This window comes from Triticum urartu, unplaced genomic scaffold, assembly GCF_003073215.2.
Source record: "Triticum urartu cultivar G1812 unplaced genomic scaffold, Tu2.1 TuUngrouped_contig_5217, whole genome shotgun sequence".
Taxonomy (NCBI): domain Eukaryota; kingdom Viridiplantae; phylum Streptophyta; class Magnoliopsida; order Poales; family Poaceae; genus Triticum; species Triticum urartu.
This window is the reverse complement of record NW_024115874.1, coordinates 1358-12423: the sequence shown is the minus strand read 5'-3', so window position 1 is coordinate 12423 and position 11066 is coordinate 1358. Positions and strand designations below refer to the sequence as shown.

Below are 11066 nucleotides of genomic sequence, written 5' to 3'. Positions count from 1 at the left end.
ACGTGTCTGGCCGGACCGGACGTGTCCGGCGCGGCGCGAGGGGTGGATCTAGGGTTAGGGATGGAGGGGATCCGGGATTTTCGAGGAGGGGTCTTTATATAGGCATTGAGGGAGCTAGGAGAGTCCAAATGAGGTGCGGTTTTCGGCCACGCGATCGTGATCGAACGCTCTAGATGATGGAGATGGTTTTGATGGGTTTTGAGCCAAAATGGAGGGGTATTGGGCTGCAACACACATGAGGCCTTTTCGGTCCCTCGGTTAACCGTTGGAGTATCAAACGAAGTCCAAATGATACGGAACTTGACAGACGGTCTGCCGGTAGTAAATCAAGGCCGCTTGGCAAGTCTCGGTCCAATCCGGAAATGTTTAATCCCCACACATGAAAGAAAGGTAGAAATGACCACTGGAGAAGAACGAAGCGCTGGAATGCAAAACGGACAACGGGAAAAATGCTCGAAAGCATGAGATGAACACGTATGCCAATGCAATGCACATGATGACATGATATGAGATGCATGACAATGATAACAACACACGAAGACAAAAACCCGAACCCAAAAAAATAAAATAACTTAACGTCGGAAACGGCAAGAGTTGGATAACATATTGGGAAAATCATATCCGGAGTGTTACAGTGTATGTGCGTATATATGAACGTTTGTGTCAGTACTTACATTGTATATTCCTTTTCTTTTTTTCTTTTTTTGGCAGAAACAACATTTTCTTTTTTCTTTTTTTTTGAGCACCACCTTTTCTTTTCATGGTGTATATCTTCTATATCTAAATAGCTAGCCTTCACTAACCTATTTCTCTCAACATGCAAGCATGACACCTCATCAAGCAATATGCATTAGAAAAGACCCACTTCAACATTCAATGAGTCATAGGAAAAGATTCACTTCAACATGCAAACATGTATGATATATTTAATAAATATTTTACAAAATACAATAATCAATCACAAATAACAATATGTATTTTTAGTTTTAGCTCATATATTATTTATCCAAATATTCTTATTTCCATAAAATTATTAATATTTTAGAAATATATTGTAAAATATTTCCGTAACAACACAACGTTCGAGGCATCGTCTAGTTCCTTAGAAAAACATTGACAACCAGGTGAGCCACCGTGCTCGCGCGCGTATGCACCGTGCACCTACCGCAGGGCAGCTGGCAGCCTGGCACGCACCCAATACGACCCGAAACAAAATGTTCGTGCGGTCGTGCTCCCTTTCTTCTTGGTCGGCGGCGGGAGCAGCAGCAGTAGCCGCGCGCGCCCCCGCGAATCCTCCTCCTCTCCCCTCCTCCCCGGCCACGCCGCCGCCCAAGCCCGGGTCCAGGTCCATGGCCTCCTCCGGCGCCGGAGCCGGAGCCGGTCGCGTCCGCCTCGCGGTCGTCGGCGATGTGGTACTCTCCCTCCCTCCCCCCTCTTATTAAAAGTTAAATAAAACCGTTTAACCCTCTATTTCCTCGCGGGCGTGGTTCGGGTCGTGGAAACTGGCATGGATAGTTCTGGCGTGGCGTTGTGGTTCTTCATGGGGTTCGTACGCGTAGTGGGTTCTGAGCAGGGCGGAGGTGGGGATTGTGCACCGAAGTCTCTGCTCCTTGACCTGGTTAATTCAGTTAGGCTCCGATTTGGGGGCAACAAGGGGGATTCAGGTTCAACGATATCTATTTTTGTTTGCGAATTGCGAGTGGTGTGCATCTAAGGTGCATTTGATCTTAGTTTAGATGGGTCATATAGGACGATGAGTTGCTTCATTCAGGATTCTGGCGTCTATATGAACCAAGAGTGGATGTGCTTTACACAAGGAGTTGCTAGCCCTTATTTCTCTGAAAGGGGAGGAACTGTTAACTTTCACCTTCTTAAGTTTGGCTACACTAAACCATCAAAGTATAGAAAATAGATATATTGTTATCATGTATCCCCTGAAATCCACGTAACAAGAATAGGGTATTAATTGGATGTTATGCATTGGACATTGCAGCACGATGATTGGATCCTTGATGAAGATACAAAGGCACTCCATTTTCTTCAGGTATTGCACATTTATATGGATCCAGTCTGTTGTATTTGGATATCTCATCATGTCTATTTCATTGTTGTAACTTCTCCCTTGTTCTACAATGCACGTGTCCTGTCTGTTTGTAATGCGCTGGCCTCCAGCCATTCATTCTTAATCATGTTACATGTGTTCCATTTACAATATGGGCATTGCACTTTGAAAGAAAAATTCATACTACACATAATTCTCAGTCCAGATTTTGTTGTTGTCAGAAGCTCTAACTTTTTATATTTGAAATGCAGCCAGATCTGGTGCTTTTCACAGGTATTCTTCCTTGCTATTTCTGCATTATGATTTGCTAATTTCATTTTCTTTGTTGAAGTGCATGCAATGTGCTTATTGTTTGTCATCTCCTGTTTGTTCTCCTCTATTTGTGGCAGGTGATTATGGCAACGAGAATGTTCAACTTGTCAAAAGCATTTCAGATCTTCAGTTTCCGAAGGCGGCAATTCTTGGTAATCATGATTGCTGGCGCACACATCAATTTTCAGAGAAGTATGAGTCATATTTTCATTTAGTAAGTTGAAAATTTAATTAACTGCAGTACTGCACTTAGCTATTCTAAAATCCTTGTGTACTTGATTGGTACCCAGGAAGGTAGATCGTGTCCGTCTTCAGCTTGAAAGGTAAGATCCTTTAATATGCTATGAGCTGCATTTGCTGCTAGGACATTTCGTTAGGTGTTTCCCTTTTTATTTAAAAGCAAAGAACTAAGTTGGCATGATACTTAAATTTAAGAGGGATTGAATCAAGTAAACTGTGATTAGGGACCGCTAAAGAGATAAAGGTTAACTAATTCTCAGCCTAATTTGGCTTTTGTAGTTCGCAGTGCTAGAAGTGCAGGATGAGTCTGGTTTATTAGCTGTCTTAAGCAGACTATGATACCCTTTGTGCAGGAAATGCGGCCACTGATATTTTTTTTTTCTTGTGAATATCAGCCTTGGTCAGCAGCATGTTGGATATCAATGTTTGGATTTTCCAACAATAAAGCTGAGTGTTGTTGGTGGGCGACCATTTTCTTGTGGGGGTGACAAGTTATTTAGACCAAAGCTTCTGTCACAACGGTTGGTAAGAGATGTACTAACCAATAGATATCTAGGTTTCTCAACTGTTCTGTTAGGTATATCCTTGTCATGAATTTGTTTCTAAAATCTTGTCCTTCACTTCTGCTATTTCTGAATTATGTTTTTAAAGCTGTCATGTGAGCTTGTGTAGTAATGGCTTGGTAATACAATGACCAGAGTGGCAGATATCATATTTATTTCCTTCTCATGTCAAGTATTAATGAATTATTTATCCAAAAGGTATTGCTGTATTTGCTAGTAGATAAACATCTGGATGTCACCCTCCTGCATGATTCGGAAAAATAAATCCCGATGTCAAGCTTAAAGGTTTCATAGTTTATTCGCGATTATCCTAATTGTATCACGAGGCTAGTTTGTTATCCTGTGCTTGGCTACTTGTGTTAGGCAGTAAAAATATTAGTGCACGCATGTTGGTGCGCTTATAAGGATCTAAGGCCTAAGGGTAATATGTTGTATATTTCAAAATCTGAAATCATCATAAGAAGACGAGGACACCAGACCAGATGTGTAGAGTAATTGGTTCCTTACTGTTTTGGTTATGGAACTAACTTATTAGTCTGCACTCTGCATTCACTGACCGCTAGGATTAATACAGCCCAGCCTCCAAAAGTTTCACTAGAACTATTTTCACCTCTTTGCTGTTTGCCCATTTTGTTGACACTCTATAGATGGTAAGATTAACACATGATGATACACCTACGAGATGTGGTAGTTAACTTTCTCTCCCCCTGGGGAGATGTGGTAGCTAATTGACTGCCATTTGGCCATTCCTACAGCTTCTTAGTCTGCCTTATATGGGAAGTGCATCACAGGCCATTCTTGCTTTTGTCCTCTCCCTTCTGTGAAGAACTTCTGTTGTTGTTCATAAGCCATAACTGTAACTTATAATTCATCGCTCGTTGGTTGGCTGCAACCATTCATGTAGGTATGGTGTCGATGATATGGCAGGAAGTGCGAGGAAGATATACGATGCTGCTACGGCTGCACCAGAGGAGCATTCTGTGATACTACTTGCACATAATGGACCAACAGGTCTCTGAACATTCGAATAATCTAGTTGTATAGACTTCTCATTTCCTAAAAGCTTACCTTTCATCATGCCTACACGCAGGTCTAGGTTCAAGGATCGATGATATCTGCGGGCGGGATTGGGTAGCTGGCGGTGGCGATCATGGCGATCCAGGTCCGGTATTCATGACGATACTCCCCATTTAGCTAACCTTTTCTGAAACGGCTGCTTCATATGGCAACTCCTGCAGATCTGGAACAAGCGATATCCGACCTGCAAAGGGAGACCAGGGTTTCGATCCCGCTGGTCGTGTTTGGGCACATGCACAAGAGCCTAGCCTACGGGGTAGGACTCCGAAAGATGATCGCCTTCGGAGCCAACAACCAGACCATATATCTGAACGGAGCGGTCGTGCCTAGGGTGAAGCCTGCAGAAGCAATGAGCCCCTCCATGATCTCCACCGGCGAAAGAGATGAGCTCCAAGAATCGGGATCCGTGGGGCCCACCTCACGTGCGTTCACCACTGTCGACCTCTTCGACGGCACCGTCGAGAAGATCTCTGAGGTCTGGGTTCTGGTGAGCGGGGCCCAGGCTGAGCTCGAGGAGGAGACTGTCCTGTACAAGCGTCCTCGTGAGCATATGTGACGTCTAGGCTGGTATGAATAATGCTGTATGTAAGTGTGCTGTGGCGATGCTGGAGCTGTTAAGGAGTGCGAGTTGCTGTGAATGGACGAGAGTGCGTGACACTGGGATTGGGGCAGTGAGGAAGTCAGTATTCCCGGAGGCCTTCAACGAGAGATACTTGGGCCTTCCTACAACAGTGGGTCGTATTACTAGTGGCACGTTCGACCACACCTGTGATACTGCTAGCTTGTGCTGGCCAGGAAATTTTTCTGAAATTGGCCATTCAGGCAATTCCGCTGTACCCTATGAGTACGTCCCTGTTAACAAAAGAGGTTTGTAAGAGTCTTAACTTCCCATGGCGAAATATTTTTGGAGCAGCTCACTTGACAAGAAATCAGTGCACTGGGTGTCCTGGAGCAACCCAGCAACTCCGAAATGCAAATGTGGCATGGGATTGGGAGACTTGCATCTGTTTAACCTTGCTTTACTTGGAAAACATGGTTGGCGTTTCTTGACAAATCCAAATTGCTTGTCTGCAAGAGTACTGAAAGGGTGTTATTTTTCCCGAGGTTGATTTTATGCAAGCCAGGGGGCTCCCAAGCGAGCCTCGGCTACTTAGCGCGAGACTATTGCTGGAAGGGAAACTCTCAATGCCGGCCTTATAGAAACAGTAAGCCAAATTGGCAGTACGATACACACACGTACAAGAGCGTGGAGTAGTAAATTGCAAAAATGAATGATCACAAATTCCATGTTTCTGCTCAGGCGGCCGGGGCAGTGTTTTCTCTAGCTTTCCTGATACTGGAAGCTACCAACCTCCTCAGCATCGAGAGCTCCCGCAGTTCGCTTCCCATGCTTTCGACATTTTTAAGCCTCTGAAGCCGCTCTGCCACCTCTGCCATTATCGGTCGCGCCAATTCATCCAGTTTCAAACAGTCCATTGCCACCATCTGGATCCTTTCAAGTATGAACATGTCCGCCTTCGTGGCTATCTCCTTGTCAAACATGGTGTGCCCTTTTTTCATGTAAGCTTTCCTAAGTTCCTGCGGGCTGTTGCTGCGATACCCTCCTTGTTTTCTGGTTATAAGTTCCAAAAGGAGAGTTCCAAAACTGCAAACATCGCCTGATGTGCTAGTGATGCTGTCACATATGAAGAGAGGCCCCGAGACCTTCGGTACCAAACTGTCATCTAGCAGTATGTTGGCGGGTGTGATGTTAGCACCCACAAATGCAAAGGATTGTGAATGCAGATATGCTAACGCTTCCGCGCAACCAACTGCGATATCTAGACGTATACCAAGTGGGAAGCTGTAGTTGCCACGAAGGATGTCTTGGAGATTCCCATTTGCAGCAAACTCATGCACCAATATTGGGACATCCGCCTCCATGTGACAACCCAACAGTTTGATCATGTTATTGTGGAGAATGATAGAATAGATGAGCATGCTATTTGTAAAGGATATACTATGGGCTTCATCTACCATCATGCTGGTCTCTATATTCACTGCCACCAATGTGTTGTCCTCAAGTGTCCCTCTGTAGACCTCACAAGATGAACACTTGGCAATCACATCTGATGAATAACCATTGGTGATTTTTCTTATTTCTTCTCTTGTGAAAACCCTCAGTTTTTGCGTTTGCTCAACTATTTGACCTGCGTTCCTCATGAAATTCCGGGGTGCATTCCAAGTACTAAACATGCCCAAATATTTCAGCTTGTAGTACATCGACCACTGACCTGTTTTTTCTTGATCTTGCTGGCAGTAAGCTTTTCTAAGAGCCCGTAGACGTTCTGTAACATCTTTCATTTCAGGGCGTTTTTTTATATCCCTTCTGAGACATTCAGCTGCAAGCTTTCCTATCTTGTGCAGAACTTTCATGTTGCTCACCTTTGCTATTTTAGTATCAAACATCGCTCTTGCTGTTTTCTCCTTTTCAATAGCTTGAGTGAAGTTTCTCGTGACTCCGGTACTCATCCCATTCTCATTTACCTTTGCCCTGGTAACAAGCTCTACCATAACAACCCCGAAACTGTAAACATCATTTTCTAGGATCGACCCGTCCAGTTTCAAAGAGCTCTGGATCCATGTAACCTCTGCTTCCTGCAACGTGCATGGTGTAAGCAGTTCCGTCCTTGCAAAGCAACCTTGATATTCCAAAGTCGGATAATTTTGCACCCAAGTTCTCATCTAGAAGTATGTTGTCAGGCTTGATATCACCATGAATGATTGATTGATGCAATGAATGCATGCATGCTAATGCCTCAGCACAGTCTATAGCAATACCCAACCTTGCATCCAAAGAAATGTGATCATCGCTGCCATGGAGAAGACCTTTGAGGTTTCCTCCAGGGATATACTCGGTGACAATCATTAAAACATTTTCTTCTAAACAGTAGCCCAAGAGCCTAACAACATTCTTGTGGCTGATTCGGCAATGAACAGATATCTCCTTAGCAAACCCGTCTTTCAAATTCTGGCAGATATATTTCTTGACTGCAACTGTACTACCATCATCAAGAACGCCTCGGTAAACTTCTCCAAAGGCACCTTTGCCTATGGGATTTTTGTAGTTCTTTGTAATCATTTTAATCTCATCTTCTGTGAAGTTATTTATACCAGGATTGTTCACTGGTCTCCACTTTGCCCTTTCGTTGCTTTTGATGAATTCTCTAATCATGTCTTCAAAGCGCTCCATTATGTGAACAAGGGTTATGTAGCTGATCTCCAAGTAAAGTTTTCTGACCTGCCACCTGTTCCAAACAAGTAAATTCACTGTACTAATTATATAGTTATGGGAACAAATTATTATATATTTTGAATTCAAAAGGCAAACATTAAACCTGGTGATTACTGGTTGGTTTGATACTAGCCACCGATCTGTTTTTTCAATGTGAACCTGATGATCTAATTATGCAATTTGTTTTGCAGAGTTGTAGTTTACTTTTTCAAACTTGTGCTTTATGCATGAAGTAATATTTTTTCTTTCGCTGATTGTGTAGAGAATACTGGGAGTGACCACTTAGCAAAGTTTTCTTTTTCTCCAAGTACCCAGTTAGCAGTTTCCAGTCTAGATGTTTATGCAACAATAACACATTCACAGTTCAACTTAGGCCTTGTACAATGCAAGGTGTTTAGGAAGGTGCTTGAAGAAATAAATCAGGCTTTTCTTAAGCACCGGTGCCTATTTGTACATGGCAGACGCTTACCTTGTACAATGCTAGGTGCTTAGGGAGGTGCTTAGAAAAATAAACAGGCTTCTTCTGAAGCACCGGTGCCTATTTTTACAAGAGAGACACCTAATTAAGCGTCTGCCTGTACAAATAGGCACCGGTGCTTAAGAAAAGTCTGATTTATTTCTCCAAGCACCTCTCCTAAGCACCTTGCATTGTATAAGGCCTTATGTGATCTGCACTAACCCGCAGGCTACATGCAAAAGTGTTGGAGATTAATTTATTTTCTCTGCAGTCAAACTCTAATTAATTGTATTTGGCGAAGTGTTAGTGCACCCACCGGGAGCATCTTGATTCGCGAAATTCCAATGGGTTCCTCAAAAAAAAAAAGAATACATGAATGGGAAAATATAGGAATTGGATGTCGTGGCACCTAAGGGCCTCTTTGGTACGTGGGAAAAAGTGGCGGAGAAATATTCGAGTAGGAAATTTTACTTTGGTGGCACTATTAATTTATTTATTATGTTCAAATGAATGGATAAAAAAAAGGAGGACCATTTTCTTTCATATCGGTTTCAAAGGAAAGTGAATGGTTTTTCTACACCCTAGTTCGGTTCACCCATGCAAGAAAATATAGCAAAACATTTCGGAAAAGTCTGAAATTTTGTGGGAATGACTATGAACAAATGTTAGAAGTGCTTGCAAAGTTTTGTGGTCAAATGACATCCCAGGATCATTGTACATTTTTTTTACAAATTTTGCTTAAACAGTGCACATACATTTTGTGTATTTATTTTGTACAGAGCTCCTCAAATGTCATTTGACCACTAAAATTTGCAAGCACCTCTAACATTTGTTCATAGTCATTCCCACAAAGTTTAAGATTTTTTTTTAAATGGTTTGCTATGTTTTCTTGCGTGGTGCGCCGAACTGGGATGTAGAAAAACCAATCTCCTTAAAGGAAAACGTGAAAAATCTTAAATCCATTCGAACCTCTTTTTAGAATTCTTATGCTCGAAGAACGAGACCAAATTCTTTAGTGGCATACCAACATCACGCGTACTGATAACTTTTACCAAGCAGTTTGACTTGTTTATTAGAATGTGTATGTTTTTTTCTTTCCATGTAGATCAAACTCCCAAGTTTACAAAATTCATTTGTGTTTGTAGTCTCCTTTTTGCACATGTATTTCTACCATATTAATGTGTTTGTTTGCATTTCTTATGCTTTCAAATCCAGCAAACCAAAAAGGACTTTCAAAGGAAAACGCACAATTTTCGCAAAAAAAAAGGAAAAAAAGGAAAACACACAAAAACACTAGAAATAGGAAAATCGGAGGAATTGCCATTGTTGACTACAACATGAAGGGAAACCACGGAAATGTGCAATAGAAATTGTTTGGTTGCGCCGCATGAAAAACACATGATTTCTTTTGAAGGATCATATCTATGCTATAGTTATTGTTTAAGCAAAGAATTTTCAATGAGGTTTGATTAAATGGGAGTCGCCTCTGAAATTGCACATAAAGTACTCCCTCCGTTTCAAAATACTTGTCGTGGTTTTGGTTCAAATTTGAACTAAAACTAATGACAAGTATTTTTGGACGGAGGGAGTAGAACGTAGGAGAAAACCATATGGATTTCAATCCTACAAACACCAACAAGTGTCATATGTGAGGAAATTATCTAAGGAATAGAACCCTCCAAACTTCGTATGGAAATAGTTTCTGAACCCAAAAAGTCCCTCAAATATGAAGCAGGGATTGTTTTCTATAAAGAAGACTGACGTGTACCTGAATTGTCATAGAAACAAACAAATTTTCCATATAATTAAGGTCAATGGAAGCTTTTCCCTGCAAAGAAAAGGTCAATGGAAACTTTTCTGTGGATGCTGCATACCGGAATCGCCACTCCTTAGAAAGAAATATTTACGGGATACAATCCAGCAAACCAAACGAATCCTCGTAGAAAACTCTCGAAACCAGTTTTGATCCTCCAAAATTGATATACTTTTTCTTAAAACTTGAGAGGCCCTAACTATTAGACTGTTGACCAATTTATTTCGAAGGAAGCAGACAAGCAGAGCCTACCAAAATTAAGGCGGAACCAACTCGGTACGAGTTGAGGCAATCCATGTCAAGAAATCAAGAGAAAGAAAGGAAGAAGTTAAGCTACGGATACATACCACGGCAGCTGGGCGGCGTAACAGTTGTGTAGAACGATCGATGGCCTGGGTTGCGAGGGAGGCGGCGATGACAATGGAACGTACTACCTCTTTCCATCCAAAGGGGCCATAGCACATCCAAGTTTCCAACCACAAACTGGCGCAACCGTGTCTAGGCCCTACCAGAATTCGATATCTTTCTCTCTATAATGCACGTAGCAACAAATCAAGCACTGCACCACAAATTGGCGCAAGCGCTTTTGGTCAAAATAAAATAAAATTGACGCGTCTTCTCGTGCTTTCGCTGTCACATTCCCAAATCCAAAGTCGTCTCTTGGCACTGGCCTTCCGATGTCACACTACCGAGACCCAACCACCGAAAGACCAAGTCCCTGTTTGGGAGCTCGGTGGAACGTTCCGCTGAGATTACGGAGAAACACATAAAAGGTGGATACATACAAAATACACACGAGATAGGATATGACTATTTTTTTCAGTTCTCCAGAGAGAATATTTGTATAGTTGTCAAACTTTGCTCTTGATTTGATTATATAATAAATTTGTCATGTGTGTTCCAGTAGGACTCCACCTATGCATACTAATTGAATACCAGCAAGTTGCGAAGGAATAATAAAAACTAGACGATACCCTGCGCTGCTACGAGAATTGGTTAATGGAAATTTAGTTGATAATGTGAGAACCAAAGTTTAAAATGCATACGACTTATCATGTATAGTTGTAACAATTTATTGAACATAAATATATTAGTTGAATGATAAACATTTTTCCATGCATGGCTGAATGTTGTGGTGAGTCGTTTCTCATGCATGATTGCATGTTGATGTGGGCCTTATCCCATTCATAATTATATGGTAAGGTGGCATACTTGCATGCATGTTGAGATAAATAAGTTATTGAGGATGACTCTCTTTGGTATATAGA

The 11066-nt window shown here is 42.0% G+C and overlaps 1 protein-coding gene and 1 pseudogene across 1 annotated transcript; one reads left to right on the top strand and one right to left on the bottom strand.

The window, feature by feature from the left end:
* Positions 1 to 1141: 1141 nt before the first annotated feature.
* On the top strand, positions 1142 to 5133 carry LOC125528925. Its single transcript, XM_048693339.1, has 9 exons — positions 1142 to 1412; positions 1994 to 2044; positions 2314 to 2335; positions 2452 to 2566; positions 2665 to 2697; positions 3010 to 3135; positions 4082 to 4188; positions 4268 to 4339; positions 4416 to 5133. Exons 1-9 carry the CDS (start codon positions 1149 to 1151, stop codon positions 4808 to 4810), a joined length of 1185 nt encoding a protein of 394 aa, XP_048549296.1. The 5' UTR covers positions 1142 to 1148; the 3' UTR covers positions 4811 to 5133.
* Positions 5134 to 5318: 185 nt separating this feature from the next.
* Positions 5319 to 10349, bottom strand: LOC125528924 (annotated as a pseudogene).
* Between the last annotated feature and the right edge of the window lie 717 nt (positions 10350 to 11066).